At 34.2% G+C, this 19,548-nt stretch overlaps 1 protein-coding gene and 1 non-coding gene across 4 annotated transcripts in view; both read left to right on the top strand.

The window, feature by feature from the left end:
* The window catches only part of LOC140044960 (small G protein signaling modulator 1-like), a 173,467-nt gene that overhangs the window by 91,175 nt on the left and 62,744 nt on the right, over positions 1–19,548 (top strand). For 2 of the 3 annotated variants that reach the window (XM_072089681.1, XM_072089684.1), the window contains 3 exons: positions 2,443–2,571; positions 2,971–3,104; positions 6,207–6,274. In XM_072089681.1, the coding sequence (XP_071945782.1) occupies positions 2,443–2,571; positions 2,971–3,104; positions 6,207–6,274 (331 nt within the window). The remainder of the gene's footprint in view (positions 1–2,442; positions 2,572–2,970; positions 3,105–6,206; positions 6,275–19,548) is intronic. The other variant, XM_072089683.1, reaches the window with a different exon arrangement.
* Trnav-aac (transfer RNA valine (anticodon AAC)) lies at positions 9,379–9,451 on the top strand. Its single transcript has one exon. It is a non-coding gene; the product is annotated as a tRNA-Val (tRNA).

The following is a 19,548-nucleotide window of genomic DNA, read 5'->3' as shown; positions in this document are numbered from 1 at the left end:
ATGAATAAAATATAAAACAACAACTAATTAAGTAGCACAAGCCAAGGGTCAAAGTTTAAATAACAAAAGACCTATTGTCTAACATCCTGTCAAATGAAAAGCTTAGCTTTTACAGAGTCACTTTGTTTATTCAGACTAGGTTTTAATTAAAATGGACCTGAAATGGATTTTCGATTTTTTTCATTTTAGAATGATGTTTTGGGGGCTATTAGGTGTTGATAGAATGTATATTGTTACAAAATATAAATTGGCCCTTTTGGGGAAAGCCCTATTTGAAAATCAAAAAAATTCGCGGGTGACGTCACTTTGCGAATATATTCCTATCCCTCCAATGGACAATTTGCAGTTTTTTGGCTATAACTCTTGAAATCTATGGAGTATTTTCTAAAAAATGCTTGTGCATTTGCAGAAACGTATTTAGAATTTTTTTAGATAAAATTATTACCGTATAAACGGTTATTTATCAAGTAAATGACGATTTAAAATCTTAAAATCAACGGGTTTTTTCTAGCAATACCGAAGTTGGCCTGGCAACGTTGTCCGGGATACAGCTCCGTGCGCAATGATGCGTATCCATATTTTCCGTTCGTGTATTTTGTATATCGTTCGTAATTTATACTGCTAAAATGTGTTAATTTCTTTAGTTTTTAGTTTAGCAGAATTAAATTAGTAATATGAGATGATAATTTATTTGTCACGAATCAGGCAGTTCGAAAACGAATTTTATTCATATTTTACTTTGGCTTGACAATGAGCGCAGCAAGTTGTTGATATCGCTTTGGTCTTTGGATGCACATGAAACGGAGCCTCGCCGCATGATGTGGGTAGTGGATCGACTCCGCTGGATTGGGGGCCTAGCCTAGTTAGGCCTAGTAAAGGTTTGGGAGGTAGGCCTTCTAAATTCGGGTTTTAGAACAAACGAAGTACATTTTAGGGACCTATATTTCAACAACATTAGATATTGAATAAATTAGTATTAGTGTCAACGCTTCGGGTATCTTTCCAGGCCGTCGATCATTCACTGACTATCGGGCGGCATACATGCTCTCGATATCATCGTGTGTATATGTGACGTCGTGAATATAGGGGCTTCCGACGGCCGTTGAAATAGAATATTGCAATGGCGTGAGTAATTTTCGCTAATTTACCATGGTATATTAAAATTTCGTTTTTACTCAAAATACTATACATTTTGTTTTTATTTGTATGGGTTTGTGTTAATTTGATACATTTAAATAACATGTGTGAATTTCTTGAAAATCGAAAATCCATTTCAAGTCCATTTTAATATGGCCAATTTAAATTTAGAATATTTTTACCTTCATTTTTTTGTGTTTCAAGTGACAATACATCTTTAAATATAGTTTGTGATCTTAAATTAGATCTAAAAAACGTAGGGAAGGGGTCTTTAAGGTGTTTCATGGCTAGAGTTACTATTACTCACCATCGAAACAACTAACTACATACAGGAGTGGAGTGTACTCTCAACAGAGAAGGCCACTGTTAACTATCAGCTAACTAAAGAATGGATTCCACAATCGCTCTACGGATTCGCCCACAATTTGATACTTTTACCAACACTGTACCCAACACAACAACATGCTTGGCTGCCTGCTCTAAGTACCTACCGTAACTAAACCTCTCCCTGTAGCTATACAATACGACTTGCCATGTATCTTTGCATATTAATCACTACACTGCTGGATTATACAATACTACATTGTAGAGTAAACACACCAATTACACATTTAGTATAACCATTAGCTCTAGATTATTCAACAATTGCAGGTTTCTATGACAAGGCCCTTTTTATAGACACTACAATACGTTTCCCATAATTGAATGTAATAGTTACTGCAATATAAATCTAGGGTTTTACATTGTCTTAGCATATTGGCCAGTTACTCATTCCATGTTTGTGGGAATCTTGACCTTCAGCTCAAGTTTCATTGTTCTGTAATATCATAGAGATAATATCTCTATGGTAATATTGACATGCCTTGGCCTTTGTCTTGTGTTGATAAACAATTTTCTTTGAAGGTAAAACTACTAGTTTGCTATAGAAATGAATTACTCATAACGCTTGAGTGAATGTGGGCTGTGCAATGGTTACCTAATTAACCATGTTTTGTCTGCAAAAAAATTGCGAGGGTATGATATAAGTTTTCTGGATACTACTGTACATTACATCTCCCCTAATCCACTCCAGCAGTTTAAAACAACTGTATAGATTTATAGAACCATTTTTATATTTATAGGTAAAAGATGATTTCATTATCTTATCGTTACATTATGTTAAATGTTGCTTTTGTAAATTAGCTAGCCATAATTCCTGCATTTTGTTCTATTAAATGTGTTTTACAGAACATATTCTTAGAAAGATTATATAATTCACAATTGAAAAATATTGAAATGAAAATGAAAATGTGTTTTTATATACAGTCGAGAAAAATGACAACGAGTAATAGTGATAACTGTGTTCAGATGTCAGCAAAAGATTATGTAGAATCACTACATCAGAATTCAAGAGCAACATTACTGTATGGGAAAAATAATGTTCTTGTTCAACCAGTAAGTCCAATGTTGATATTTCATTTTTCTTTCGATTAATAAAGATAATCTATCATATTGATTGATCATTATTTTTGTTAATTTAAGTAAGAATGGGTAAATTTGGGACTTTCATAATTATACTCCACATATCATGTACAAATAAAAGAGAAAGACTTGCATCAGTATTTGATGAAAGGTACTTTACAATGTCTCCTGTCATGACGATGTTAAAAGATTTTATATTATATTGACGATATCACTATATGGTATTCAAAGAAGGCGTTTGTGTATGATTGACAGCGGTGCTTTTGCATAGGCTAGAGGATAGTTCTTTCATCTTACCACTTTTTAATTTGTCTATTACCTTACTAATTGCTTTAATCATTGTATATTATTAAACAAATAATATATTTACAGAAGGAAGATGTTGAACAAACTCCAGGGTACTTATCATTACACCAATCAGCTGACTTGTTAACCATTAAGTGGACGCCGAACCAGTTGATGAATGGAAGCACTAACTCCAGTGATGGAGAAGAGGCTGACAGAAGGTATACTAGCAAGTGTTCGTTAAAATGTTATTTGTTGTCAATAGAGATTACATAACAAATAGTTAGGTTTGTGAAATAGAATACTAATTAGAGACACTATGTTCAATAGAACATAAACCCAGTCATGAATTTTGACCTTGCTGTATATTTGCGAGAGAGGTACACGTGTTGAAAATGGAATGTCAAAAATGTCTTTGGCACGTTGCTCAGGGGAGAAGTTTGCGTTTTGCTGAAACCACATTCCAAATGTAGCTTACGTGTTCACATTTTCTTTTAAATCTATACAATCATAATCCATCATATTGATGGCAGGTCATTTTCAAATGTAGCTTACGTGTTCAAATTCTTTTTTAAATCTATAATCATAATCCATCATATTGATGGCAGGTACTATACAATCATAATCCATCATATTGATGGCAGGTAATTTCCAAATTACCAAATGTAGCTGACGTGTTCAAATTCTTTTTTAAATCTATAATCATAATCCATCATATTGATGGCAGGTAATTTTCAAATGTACCTTACGTGTTCAAATTCTTTTTTAAATCTATAATCATAATCCATCATCCATCATATTGATGGCAGGTAATTTCCAAATGTAGCTGACATGTTCACATTTAAAAAAATCTATAATCATACTCCATCATATTGATGGCAGGTAATTTCAAATTTTAAATTTCAAATTTCAACAAATGTAACTTGCGTGTTCAAATTTTTTTTTAAATCTATATAAATCATAACACATCATATTTGATGGCAGTGCATTTTATAATTTTACTAATTATTATTGTGTATAAATAATTTCATAGTTATGCAATTATATTATATTTAGTATACAGTAGGCCTATGCTGTAGTTTAAAGGTCAATAACCATACTATCGGCCATTCTTGTACAAAATGTGCCATTAGACTGGATAGAAACACACATGTTTTAAACAATTTAAAAAGAAAAAAAAATTCATAATACCACAATTTTCAAAGTTATATTATTATTATATTATTATATTTGACTAATAGTTCAAAGGTCAATAGTTGTAGAATCGGCCATTTTTTGTAAAAAAATTTCATTATAATAAATATGAATGTATACTTTCTGAACAATTTGAGCCCTATTTCGTGTCTCTCCGATTATTGGTGACTGAGATACGATAAATCAAGGTCAAAGGTCAAAATGTCAGAAATAAGACTTGCATCCATTTTTTGAGAAAATGTGTCATTAATATGAATATAAAAACATATATTTAAAATATTTTGAGACCAAAATTAATTATCTGTGACTAGTGGTTCTCGAGATATAGGGTAATTATAAAAAATGGCCGCCATTTTTAATTATGCAAATTAAGGGCCTAGATGGCCGAATTTCGCTTGGGATCCGCCATATTCGTAATAAGCGAGGTCGAAATATCCTAAATCAAGTGGATCCCAACTTCTACCCAAAGATGCTTCTTGATTCGTTTTCTAGGCCGTATTTTGAGAAATGGCCCCTGTCTATTAACGCTTTGGGAAATAATATTCCATCGAACAAAATATCATTCCCTCGGGGATGTCAAATCTTGTATTTAACCTCTAACAGGCAATATCTGTATAGTACTATAAAAATACAAAATTGTATAATTTTATAATTTTATAAGAGGGTTTTTGCCAATAAAACCAATTTTGTATTAAAAGATATCCAATTAAGATATGTTTTAAAAAGATCACTTTTAACCATATTATGTACATACATGTTATAAACACATTTTTTAAATATTTAATCCTTGTATTCTTTGTCATTTAATGGAATAATGAAAAAAGTGGGCTAAACCCACAAAAGAGAAAAAAAAATACAAAATTAAATCTTGCCATGTTTTATTCTGTTTTTTTCTAATGATTTTGGCTATACCTTCTTATATTAATTACTAGCAGGGAAGGTTCGACGGGTTTTGATAAATTATGGAAATGTGGCCTAACATAGTAATTTAGTTTTTTAAGGCCCTTTTTTATTGAAGGTCCGAGCCTGATTGACTTTGCTTATGCCATTGAAATATTTAAGAGCAGTTGTCTATAAATATCGACCTTTACAGTAGGTGGTCAAGTAAAAAAAATAGATTTTCAGAGTGAAAGTACTCTAGTAGCTTGATCAACGTTCGTGTGCACTTTGAGGTCCAGAGAATTTTACTTCAGAAATTGGTTTATGGTGGTCAATCAATCTTTTTTGGTTTGGTTACACATTTTTGTGGCGAAATTTTTTTTTGCCATTTGGCCACTTTTTTATGAAATAGGTTGATATTTGTAATCAATCGCTCTTAAAAGTTATGAATGAATAATATTAATTCTGTGTTTGTAAAAAATTGTACATCATTTTAGATGTTCTATGCTGCATTTTTTGTTGTTGACAAAAGTAACGCTTACTTCCAAGCTTTAGATTGTAAATATTTGTTGGCAAAAGTAGTGCTTAATTTCTGCTCGAGCTTTCTCTGTACAGAATTAATATCTTGGTATTCATTGTTGGTACATTATTTAAAAATAGCATATGGAACACCATATGACACTGCTCTGAGAAAACACTTGTGGGGAAGTCACCGAATACGACTGATGGAGCTACGATATAAACAGAAGACCAAGCCTGGAATAAATCAATTGTGTTTTTATTATTTGAATATACAGTAATATCAAATATATGTATCTTGTTTAGCACAATGTTTAAAATGAATAGCACAACATGTTTAAAATAAAAAAATTTAATTAAGAATTATTTCAAACAGACAGCATATTATTTCAAATAGATAGCACAATCAAATTGATATAATTGTACTGTACATTATTGATACTCTATACGGAATATCGAGTAGCACATTATTTCAAATGGATAGACATTGGATATCGGCTATACTTTATCTAACATTTCTTTTTACTAATTTTAAGGAAATTTGTACTACTTTAAATTTATTTTGGCATGTTTTATTTCAAAATTTGAATTGTGTGTTAAAGATTTTAAAGTAAAATGAATCTGTTTAATTACAACCTTTCTCGAAATATCTACAAAAGAATTTATATTAATAGTTATTTGGTTTACATATTTAATGGTTATAATAACTAACCATTGAACTTGTATTTCAGTGTTTACTGGGATTATGCAATTTGTGTCAACCTTGGTGATATTGTGTACCTGCACTGCCATCAACAACGTGAGTATGATGTCATTTAAAAGGTTATATTATATAGCCTATCTAAATACGTGAATGTAATTGGCCAATAATCCCAAGACCAACCTCGTACATGCAGCGCGCTAAAAGAAGACGAATTTTTACTAATTATTCGAACTACTTAGTCATTTTATTGCTTTAAAGTGTAGAATTATTGATGGAAATTCTTTTGTTAATGTACAATGCCTAAATGAATATTTTATTGCCAATGAATTATTTATTAGTAATTATTTGCCTGTTCATTCTTCGCAACTAACTAGGATAGAACCTTGCCTAGCCGACCCAGCAGATATTCTACTGACATTTTGCTATATAATATAACAGATATCGCCTTTTATATAGGTGAAACTCCCCTTGGGACTATATATTTTGAGTATATTTTTTCTCAAAAAAAACATCATTCTCTTAGGAATGTCAAATTCTTATATTTCACCGCTACGCAATATATAATATCTATCCTGAGCATAAACTTGATACTGTACCATCCAGAAAACATCTGCCTTGCACTCGTACTGGCCGCGGAAAATATTCGGAAAAAAGCGTGTGTCAATATTCTGCGAGGGTCAATCACGTACAGTAACTGTTTACAAGCTACTTCTTGCTAAAAGTCAGGACTCATGATACAGCGTGCTCCAGCCTAAATGTATTGAACAATGGGTTATGGAGCTAGATCATTTGTAAATCTTGACACGCCCATTCATTCATAGAACGAAAATTCCAACTGTATTATTTGACGAACAATAATCGCGCTTTCCGGGGCTTGGCGTTGTCAGTTTGTACAGTTTTTTACACTAAATAAAGAAAATACGTTTTATGCAGCCTAAAAAAGAAAGTTAAAATGTAAATTGTCTTCACTTTATGCAACTGACTTTTTAAATTGTATATTATACATCTTCGATTTATCTATAGTACAGTATTGTATGTAATTTTATTGAATTGTAGAAATATTGTGGTGATATAGTAATAAAGTATGACTATGGTATTAATACAGACGATACACGAACTTGTGGTAGTTACTATACCGTACTTTATTATTTGGTAAAGTCTGTAAAACACCAACAAACAAAACAAGCAAGAAAACACACAAGGCAGCACAGCTGCGTGTGCAACTACCGCATTAATACTATTTTCAATACAGGTAGCAGCTACAGTAAAACAACAAGGCCTAGGCTTATGGCCAATTAGCTGGGGCGGATCCAGGGGGGTGTCCACGGGGTTCCTTTTTTTTAGAGGTAATGAAAATCACTGCAGACACCAGAGACTCAAAGCGCATGGGTTTCTATTCTCAAAGACCCCAAAAAACTTCTCAATGTTTACATTTTATACACGGTAAACATCTAAATTGAGTGTCAGATGGAGTCTTACAAAAACAGCGACGTGACCTCAAAACACTGCAGACGCCCTACACAATATTACGTTTTAGAGGGGGGGTCTGTTAAAAAGTTTCTTAGCTCAGCCTCAACCATAGAGTTGGTGCTGGATACTTATAAATTTTATTTCATATATCGAAGTATAATACATTTTTAAAACACGCAATTGTCCTAATTCATGCTCTAAATTGATCAAATACCGTACTAATATTTTTACCCTTGACCTGAAGTTTACTGTAGCGAATTTCATTAATATGTGATAATGAATTATGGAGATTTCACAAAATGGCGTATAAATGACATCACAGATGAGTGATCACACTGAAAAGCTTATTAGGACTAAGTTAAAGACCCCTTCCCTGCAATTTTGGACGTTTTTTGGAAAATAATACATATATATCACTTTAAAAACATTAAACCATGTCATTCCTTGTCTTAAATGTACGTTTTATGGTAAATTATGATAAAAAGTGAGAAACAATGCACTACCTAAGTAGCTCGCGGCGATCGACCTCTCGTGGACGGTCTTAGGCCTAGCCTGGCTAGGCTTAGTTTTGTAGGCCTAGCTGGTAAACATCGGTAACGTACGAACATCGTACGCTAGCTATATACCTAGCCTGACGTTGTATAGTTGCTGCATTAATTGTCTTTCTATTTTTGCCAGACTCCGTTGATACAAATTGGGGAAAACCCGGTATTTTCGCTGAAAAGTTAGGAGTCTTCCATTTGTTTTGGCCTCACGATCGATCGAAAAGTGGGCGAATTACAGGTGAAAACAAAAATATCAATCCGCGCGCAATGCATTTTGGGATTTATAGCAGGCCGCTATAATTATTAAAATCGACTTATTTTTCACATTTTTAACCGTTTAAAGACGAAAAAAGTTATCGCAATAGGACCATATAGTATTATTTTTACATTAAATATAGTTTGTGATCTTAAATTAGATCTAAAAAACGTAGGGAATGGGGCTTTAAAGTATTTGAAAGACATTGTGATCATTGCCATTCAACTTTTTACTTGAGGTATCCGAGTCTAGGACTCACTCATCTTCTCCTCCATCTGGACACTATTGAGTAAAAAGTGCGATTTATAAAAGTACTACTCCTCCCTTATTCATTGTAGTATTGAGCTGGGATTTGGCATGAATATACTACAGGGACATGATGTCCTCAAAGCTATAAAGACGGATTTTTTAATTTCAAACCGGATGCAGCCATATGACATCTCGAAGATCGTACCGTATAGCCGTATTTGGTAGCGAGGTTATTGATGTGTATGTGACGTCACATCCCGTCTTATAACGTCACTACAGCTTCTTCTGCTGTACCCGAGTATCGCACATTCGTGCTTTTTTGTTAATTAATTTGTTTCATTAAGAAGCCACAATGTGTAACCCATACCACATTGTTATGTTATTGTAAGCGGCTTCGTGGTGTAGTGGTTATCACTCTGCTTAACATGCAGTAGGTTCCCGGTTTGAGCCCGGGCGAAACCTATTTTTTTTAACTTTATGGTGAAAAATACAGTACCGGTATACGCAATGAGATATACAGTATATCTTATTTTTATTATTTTTTTAAATACTTATTTTGTGTAATCGGTAATTATCACTTTTACACATGTTTATTTTGCTTTGTGCTTATTACCATATTTATTTGTAATTTAAATGGATTGATTAAAAAACTTTGTGTAACCCACATTTTTGGTGGAAGAGGTTTTGTAGTGTAGTGGTTATCACGTCTGCTTAACACACAGAAGGTCCCCGGTTTGAACCCTGGCGAAACCTATTTTTTAAAACTTTATGGTGAAATATACTGTATACGTAATATGGTATAGAGTATATCTCGTTTTATTACTCGGGGCACCTGAGTTTAGGACTTTCTCAAATTTTCACCTCTTCATCCGGACACTATTGAGTAAAAAGTGCGATTTATAAAGTACTACTCCTCCCTTATTAATATTGAGCTCTGGGATTTGGCATGCATATACTACAGGGACATTTCCTCAAAGCTATAGAGCCGGATTTTTTAATTTCAAACCGGATGCAGCCATATCAAGTCTCGAAGATGGTACCGTATAGCTCAAATAGCTCAATTGTTGATTTAATGGCGAATGGTCGGCGCTAATTTCATAGATCTGGGGGTATCAATTATTTTTTTTCAAATCCATCTTTACTGTCATTTTTCTGAATAAAGTAATCATACCTAGTTTTTTTAGACCCTACACAATATTACGTTTTAGATGGGGTCTGTTAAAAAGTTTCTTAGCTCAGCCTCAACCATAGAGTTGGTGCTGGATACTTATAAATTTCATTTCATATGTCGAAGTATAATAAGTGCATTTTCCGGGGACCTAAACAGCTCTATTTTTCAAAATTGTCTTAGTTCTGCAACTCCACCCCAACCATGGTGGGATGGTCCTGTAGACTTATAATTTCGTTTCATATTTCAATGTAAACTGCAATTTCCAGGGACCTAGCAGCTCTATTTTTATAAATGTTCTCAGCTCTGCCCCAACCCTGGTAGAAGGGCTGGTCTTGGAGACTTATATAACAAAATAACCAATACCTAGATTTTTTAGTTTGAGAGTGAAATTTCAGAGCAAATAGGTTCACATTCCCAAAATTTCCTATACCTGTGGTGGCCCAAAATACCCCCCAATTCAAAATTCTGGATATTATTTTTAACGGTTCGTGTGTCTCATATTTATCACATACAAACACGATCTGTTCAAAGTCATAAATACCTACGTAAAGAATATGAATGCACGCTGCATCATTGCCTAATAAAAAAAATATTATGAAAATTGTTGAAGTGCCCTTTTTTCTGGATTCCCCCTTTAGAAAATGTCTGGATCCACCCCAGATTAGCCATTCGAAACTTGATAGCCTAACCAAAATTATAACATCCAAAGGTCAACAACAGTAACAACTCCCACGTATCACTGTCAGGAATAAAAAAAATATCTACTATGTATTTGGTAATTAATAAGCGTGATTTCTTGCAGACAATAATTCTTCATTAACAACCAAAACAAAATATTCACACCCCTAACGTCTATGAAATCAGCATGTCCTCATAATAGTCTGAGAGATGAGTCGATTTAGTGCACATATTTTACCATTGATCTTAAAATGATTTTTGTGTGATACATATAATCCATGAAGATTTGTTTAGCATTGCAGTACAAAAAAAGAGGTAAAAAAGGTAAAGATATTTATTTTTGTCCTCAAGCTTCTAGAAACTGAGGAAATTTGGATTAGGCCCTCCACGGACCCACGGCAGCCAGCAGTGCAGTGCCTACCAGATCAGCACACCCGGAGATGATCCCCTACTCTTTTCGAATAGTGTACCAAGTTCTTTAACGTGCACTGTTAAGTACACAGAACCAACGGCTTTACATCCCATCCGAAGGATGAGGCAATGAGAGTAAAGCTTCTTGCCTAAGGATGCAATTAGTATGGTACAGATAACCTCGAACCCATGCCTATCACATGCTAGTCCGATATTACCATTACACCATCACTCACCAGCAGTATATACAGCATTCGCCGTGATTTCTAGACGGTCTCCCATCAAGAACGCAACCGGGCCCAACGTTGCTTAACTTCGGTGATCTGACGAGAACCAGTGTTTCAACGCAGTATGGCCTTATATAAAAAAAAAAGTCTAGAATATGTCAAGTGGGGTCCAGGGACCATCAAACAGCCATTCTTAAGTTCCCGCCCCTGTACCAACTCAAGGGAGGGCGTTCAAAATACCTCAAAATTCAAATTAATTAGAATAATCGAGTACATAAATGAAACCACTGCTAAAATGGTTATTTTTAGAGTCTAATTGAAGAGCCATCATTCTTAAGTGTACCTAGTCCGTTTAAGAAAGCACTAATTAGCATTTTGATTTCGCATGATCAAGTACATCAATGAAACTTTCGACAATACAATAAGAATGTTTACCCAACTGAGAAAACGTAATTCTTAAGTACAAAATCCTGTACCATGACCCCTTAAGGAAGGGTCAAAGGTAATTGTATGACCCACCTTAATTAAAATAATGAATACACATGTGAAACCAATGCTAAAATGCCCCACATGAACTTTAATTAGCATAGTGAGAGGTGCTGGTCAACCCGTACCCAAACCAACCCGTACCCATGCCAACTCGTACCCAACTTGGCTAACCCGTACCCAAATAATTGGTCAACTCGTACCCACTTTGGCTAACCCGTACCCAAACCAACTCGTACCTAAATATTTGGCTTACTCGTACCCAAGTATTTGGCTTACTCGTACCCATTATTTGGCTTACTCGTACCCATTTTTGGCTTACTCGTACCCATTATTTGGACTACTCGTACCCAATTTGAATAATTAGGCCTACTTGTAATGATTTGATCGGCGCAAAACTAGTGGTATGCTTTTGACGTATGAATATTTTTATATTTAAATTGTTTTTTTTATTTTACAGGTCTCGGTGAAATGTGTGCTAATAAAAATGACCATTGATTTGATTGTAAACTTCGTTTAATTAGGCATATATTTGTTAACATTTATTTAAATGTAGTATTATAGTTTTATAAACGTATGTTTTTTGTTTTTTTTATTTACGTAAGTAAGAACATTAATTAATAAAAAAATATTTTTACTGTTGTATAGTATTACAATTCAATTAAGCCCAGGTAAAGTACCAACAACGTATCATTTTTATACTTATCAATTTTTATTCTTATCACCTAATTATCTTCCCTGATTACATTCGATCATGGAGGATACCTCCATGATTCGATCAAGTAATTATTGTTTCTATTGTATTGGTATATTTAAAATTGGTTGAATTAACGATGCCCTGTTTTAATCAGAAAGCCCACAGGGCTATGGGGTCGAATTACTCGTAGATTTCGTGTTACGTGTTTTTGCTGACCGGGATTAACCTTTTATTATAACAAAAAATGACGTATGATCATTTTCCATATTTTATTTATTAATAATTCAGTGAAATGATCATATACACGTACTTTAAGGCAATTAAACATTTTTGGCAGATTTTCTTCTATAACAGCTACAGTGTGTAAAAAAATAGACAACGCAATGTGGCGTACGATCGTTTTCTTTTTTTTTTTTTCCTTAAATAATTCAGTAAAATTATCTGTTTGTTTACAGCAATTAAACATTTTTGGTAGATGTTTCCTCAATAAACAGCTACGTGTTTTTGCTGACGAGGGATTCCCTTTTTTAAAAAAAAATACGCATTCTATAATGTGTCAAATAAGACAAATAAATGACCCACACTCGTTTTTCCATGGCAACGGATGTCGTCTTATTTACTAAAATAATATAAACGTTCTGAAGGCCTACCTACACGTGTCTGAGTACTTACGTATCTGTCAGCGATAAGATGATTTTTTTTTAGTTTTAGTAGTATTTATTTCGGTTTTTAGTCATAATAATACAGTAATAATCATTATAAAATGAAAACGTAATAACAGCAAATGTTGTCGTTTGTAATTAAATGTTAAATTATTGGAGGCTACCTTTTATTATTATTCTCACATCCATCATGTCCTAGGGAATTTGTTTTAAAAACGGCAATAATCTACTTAGATTCATTATTCTAAAATGGTCCTTAGCAGCAAAAATGAGGCTGGTATCCACTTAAATAGTTTCGTGATTTTAAAATACGAGTGACTACTTAAAAATTTATTAAATATTTTCGAAATGTTAAAACAAAACTTGCAAAACAAAACAACAAAAACCATTTTTAAAATGATTTTCAAAAAGCACATTACTTCATTATCTGTAAAATAAAATGAAAATACAAACTATGTATAAAATAAATTCAAGTTTTCATCATCACGACTAGTGGGTATTTCAATTTCCATGTACAGGCTATTCGTAGTAAATAATAGATCAATAACTATTCATAAATGGAAAAAAAATAGAATGCAGCACAGCCGACCACTGACATCTTCCATGTAAAACAGCGCCCTCAAGTATTAATTTAACTACGACCCAAATACAATGAAAGCTGTGCTTTTTTCGTACGAGTCTGTACATAAATTATACTTGGTAAATAGTTTTTGCCATTATAATATCGAACATATGATCTAAAAATGTAATAAAACTGGGTTTAACTGTAATATATAAATATACTTTAAATAGCATTAAACTTGGGTACGGGCCAGCCAATGATGGGTACGGGTGAGCCAAAATTTTGGGTACGAGTAAGCCAAAATGTGGGTACGAGTTCGCATGGGTACGGGTTGACCTGTATTCATAGCGAGTACATGGGTTCCAGGCCATTGCCACCTGGCCTTTTGGCACCCGGCCTATAGCCACCCGACTTTTCGCCAATATAAGGTGAGAGCCATCTGACTAGGGATTCCATGCCACGATGGCTACGTTAAAACATTGGGGCCCATTGGCCTAGCTAGCCTACTAGACGATTGGCCCATAAATAACAAAACTCAGTGGATTCCAATCCCATCCTATCAACCAAACTCCTAAACAATCTGAACCTAAAACGTTATTGAGACAAAACAACGTCCGATCGCCGTCCGCACGTATGGTGTCCCGATCGTCTAAGTAGGCCTAAAATAGTTTACTCTACAAAAAAGCGAATACTGCATCACGCAAGTAGACCTGGCTAAGTAGTAGTAGAAAGGAGACCTAGCCTAGCCAATCCGGCCCAGTTAAACATTGAGCTAGCTAGTGTAGTAGACCCTCTGCGAATTGATACTACCAGGCCTTTTACTATAGGCTATACACTTGTTAAAATAAGCAATACTTATGTTTACAAATATTCCAACTCTCTCATTCGAGCTATATTATCTATACCATTCCGGTAGGTCGAGTCGACCTTCAATCAAATACTGTACATCGTTCCATGGATTAAAGAATAGAAGGATATGCATCGACGGTGACATCAAACGATTTTACAACGCGCTTGCCTATACTAAAGCACTGCTGCCAATCAAACAAACACGTTCATTGAACTCCGTGTCTCTAACCGCGGCCCTCTGTAAAACGCTGCGAATCAACTGTTAAATTTTTTTAGACCAAAACGTAACCATGTAGAAATCGTATGCGCAGTCTGAATGTTCTATTGAACAAAAATATATTGCTGAATAATTCTGTTTTAGTTTCCGATCACAATCGGACTACGAAAAGTTCACTTTCTTACGACTGGTAATTTTAAGTAGTTGGTAATGTTAATAAAAAATTTTTATATTTGAATTATCATTATTTGCCTGCCATCTTCTGTCATTAAAAATTGCGTTAATCTATAGAATATTAAATTATGCATTTGACCATGTATGTTGTTTGCGTGGCCGGTATTCACCCATACAACAATCGTGTTTTTAATATATGGCTAAGCAGTGGTTTCTTCATAAATCTCTTTAATTATCGATGTGATTATATTTAAATGGTAGTGCCTGGTGATTGGCTAGTGGTTATGTCATCCACATCACATCCAATCACCGGGTCTAATTGAATGAAAACAGCGATCCCTGATCTGGGATTGGCTGGCTATGTATAGTTGCGATTCGTTACCTAGCGGTCGTTTTGAAAAGTACACGCAGGGCAAACTTAATTACGAACAAACGTTCGAAGTACCTATTTTTATTCACACAAGAAGTAAGACAACGGTGAGTATATAGATCATGATTACACGTTGTATCTACTACACTTAAGATTAGCCTAGGCCTACCTAGGCAGTATCAATGTCGGCAAATCATATGGTTTACTAGTAAGCCTAGAAGGCCTAGTATCCTTGCTGATTTTGTAATTTTACATGTAGGCTGAGACAACAAATAGTTATTGTCTCAGATGTAGGGCTACTACAGGTCATAAAATGCTACTTTAATGTCATAAAAACATTAGCGTAGATCAATCGCGGCAGAAACCTATACTAATTACAATTATAGCATCTACAATTCCTCATCAGAAAGGTTATAACTAAATTCGTCGTCGTATAAATTGTTCATCACCATTGTTGCTAAGTAGCGCTAAAACATCATGCCACCAAAGAACGCGCGAAAGAAGCGTAGCCAACAAGGTTAAATATCGTTGCACATGTGCAGTAAACAATATATTAGGCACGCGACCGTTTCGTTGTTACCATGCGGTTAATTAAACTGATTGTGGGCGGTCCGCGGTCTGTCGGCGAGAGTCAAGGAACCCTTGATCTCACGTCGATGCATATCCTTCTATTCTTTAATCCATGATCGTTCATGTTGTGATTATAGACGGGGTATACTTGACCCGACCAGTTTGGTATTGTATACTGTATCTGCTTATCACGTGACGATGCCAGGCATGGGCAGAGAGCATGTGTATCGTTGCCTCGCTCCTCAGCAGGAATGTACAGTATACGTTATGCTTCATTGATTTTGAAGGCTTTTCCCTAAGTCAGTGCGAAAATCGGAAAACGTAAACTGAATCTCCAAATGATTTTACACAATTGTGATGAATTTTCATAGAAAATTGACTTTATAAATGGGAAGACCGACTAAAATTACATCAGATAGGTATACTTCTACAAAAGTAATTGATATGGTTAATGATAACGAGTCGTCAGAAGATTGACCATTTCACGAATGTCCTATTCTGTAACCACAGTGTGATTTTGCCTTAGCTGCACTTCGTTCTGCTTCACTGGGCGCTTATATAAATTGAAACTGTTACCGTTCAAGAGACAAACAAATATATTTTATATTTTTTACTATTCATTTTAAACCCGGAACCCTCCTTTAAGAATGACGGATTTTTAATTAGACTCTAAAAATAAACATTTTAGCATTGGTTTCACATGTGTACTCATTATGTTAATTAAGTCTAGGTGGGACATATATTGACCTTTGACCTTCTCTTAAGAATTTTTTTAGTTGGTTTAACGTACTTTTAATTGTACGTTCTAATGTTTCATCAATGTACTCGATCATGCTTATTAAAATGTTAATTAGCGCTAATTAGTGACTTTCTTAAGCAGACTAGGTACAGGAGTTAACACTTGGTTTCATTTATGTACCGTACTTGATTATGCAAATTAACCAAAATATTTTCGTAAACGGTTTTCTGTCAAATGTTGGTTTCTTACGAAAAAACGATGTAACAATCGTAACTGACGTTAGAAATACCATGGAGGTATATGGAAATACTGACTATTACGTCAGACAGGAAACCAGCCTTTACATTAGAGCAAGATTGGTACAAAAAGATTTCACAAAACAATTCACAAATTCTTTTTCATACCATATCTAATTAAGGGCAAAATTCACATTCCAAAATGGTAAAATTTGTGAATTTTTTGGGGGAAAATCACACACCTGTTACCATGGCAACCATTTTTTTTCCAAAAATATTTCAGTTCTGTTATATTTACCTAAAGTGTGATTAACTACCAAAGTATGAAGAAAATCCATTTTTTGGCATTTGGCCACTTTTTTAATGAAATAGGTTGATATTTGAAGTCAACCTCTCTTAAATACCACTAGTTACTAAATAAATACTGGACAATGATAAATTTGTGACAAAAAATGTTATTACAGTGAATATAAACATTATCATTGGCTTTCATTTAATGTATGATTTAGCATTCTGCTACAAGTAGTTTATGAGATAGCATTTTTTTTTTGCGATTTTTACCCAAAAATGAATAAAATCAGTATTTTACATATAAAAGCTCTAATTGTAACGCAATTTAAAATTTCTTTTTGATACCCACTCCCATATAGTTAGGGCAGTTTTTAAAAGTTGTTTGAAAATAAATAAAGCATATTTTACAAAAATATTTGTTATTCATTAAAATAAAAAAATAGAAAAATTAGATTATTTTCCATATATTTTGTAAAATAATGATTCAAATGACTTTTAATGATAATTAATGTGTAGTATGATTCATAGACTTTACATTGAGCCTAATTCCAAAACAATTTCAAAGCATTTCATCAAATACTGTGCCATAAAATAAAGATATTGGTAAAATTGCGTGAAGAAATATGTCATTGACCTCTGACCAGAAAGTGCATTACTTAAGAATTGGGTTTCAGATGTACCAAAATATGTCTCACACAAGACCAATGGTAAAATATGTGCACTAAATCGACTCATCTCTCAGACTATAAGCGTTTTGACGACTCCATTTATGGGACAAATGAGTATTGAACTGCCAATCGAATAATGTATTGATCTTTCTGAATTCCATCTTTAATTTTAATCCGTCCCATGACGTAATGCGAACTTCTACTTAGCGCATTAGCAGCGATATCAATTTAGATCCTCCAAGTATGTAAATTCCATGTTTAAATGTGCTTGCAACCACTTGATATCCTTGATGATCAATCTTTCATAAATAAATTTGACAAACATCTCTAACAGGTCTTCAAATGTAAACCTACATCTGACAGTTGTAACATAATTCGACTCGCTTGTTCTGTATTCTTTCACTACCATTCGTTTTATCCCTGTATCATAATCAGGTTTATGGTAGCTTTGACAAATTTTTAATTTCTGGGCCTTTAATCCCCTTCCGAGGGTCATTCATGTGGTTCAGATTGACGATATGTGGATGACATTTGAAGTGAGCTTGGCACTTTTTGTGGCAGTTGGTGATGTATCAGGATCTGGTTACTGAATGTATTGGATCAGTGGTGTAGTGAGACTTTGATTTGCTTTTGCCGCATGTATTCAAAACTTAATTCAGTATCGAATTTCAGGTTTGCTAATTCAACAACTAGACGTTCCCTGGATTTTACGATCCCTGGATTTTACGTACGCTTAAAATAACCGATGACGTCATCATTTACTTACATTAAGGGGAAATTTAACAACAACGCTATGGCTATATGTGTGTGAGGAATTCTGCTGTGTGTTTGAGACAAGCTATGCACGTGCATTTAAGCAGATAGAAAATACAAGAACATTGATATTTTACACTTTATTTAAACATCGCATCCTGTATATACAGTACTATACTTTTCTAGTTAGGCCTCACATCTTGCTAGGCCTGCTAGCCTGGCCTCAAAAGTCTAGGCAAGGCCTAGCTAGTGACAACCTGCATGCTGTTCAGTAAAGTAGGCAAATACGGTAGCCTTTATATTAAATTAAATTAAATTGACTGGAGATCCCAAATCTAACTGGATTGTGTTCCGGGATCTGTGGGACTAAAGGGGCTAATGTTCTCGAATTACAAAAGAGATTTTCTTTCGTCAGTGAGGCAAGCACACAGAACATTGACGAGATTATAAAAGTTTTGTAAGCATACTGCATGGCCAGTCAAATGTAATTTTCGAGCTTTACCAATTCCATACAACAAACCAACAGCAAGGGGAAGATTTTCAAAATGTGCGTTTGGAAATCTTAAAGAAAAGACTATACGCGATCGAATAGTTTGTGGAATACGTGACAAGGATATCCGGAAGGAGATCATCGGAAGCGCCCAACCTAGGCACCACTTGGTAACCGGACGCAATTTTCTTTAAAAAAATAAATAGTTATATTTATCTAGGCCTAGTCGGTCTACTAAGTACAGTACCAGCTTCGTCATCTATATATAAATTTACGTAAGGGCAAAATTCGGTAAATCGCGCGTTATTTCTAGAATGTTTACTCGATGGTATATAAAGTTGGTTCGTACTTTCGATACTGATTTTAACCACCTGATGCAACCCTGTTTACTAATTAAATTGAGTTCGATAATTAGTTATTGACGATTAAAACGAATTTAGGTTCAACGATTTGCTCCAAATAGGGGTGTTTTCCGATCGTGGTATACACTGTCTAATGCATGTCCATCTTGAAAAATACCCGCATACAATAATGCGAGGATGCTTCGCATTTTCCTATCTCCTCCTACGATAATTGTTTTTAATCGCTGAAAACCGGTT

Source organism: Antedon mediterranea, chromosome 3 (assembly GCF_964355755.1).
Source record: "Antedon mediterranea chromosome 3, ecAntMedi1.1, whole genome shotgun sequence".
Lineage (NCBI taxonomy): Eukaryota > Metazoa > Echinodermata > Crinoidea > Comatulida > Antedonidae > Antedon > Antedon mediterranea.
This window is presented reverse-complemented; position numbering and strand designations above follow the sequence as displayed.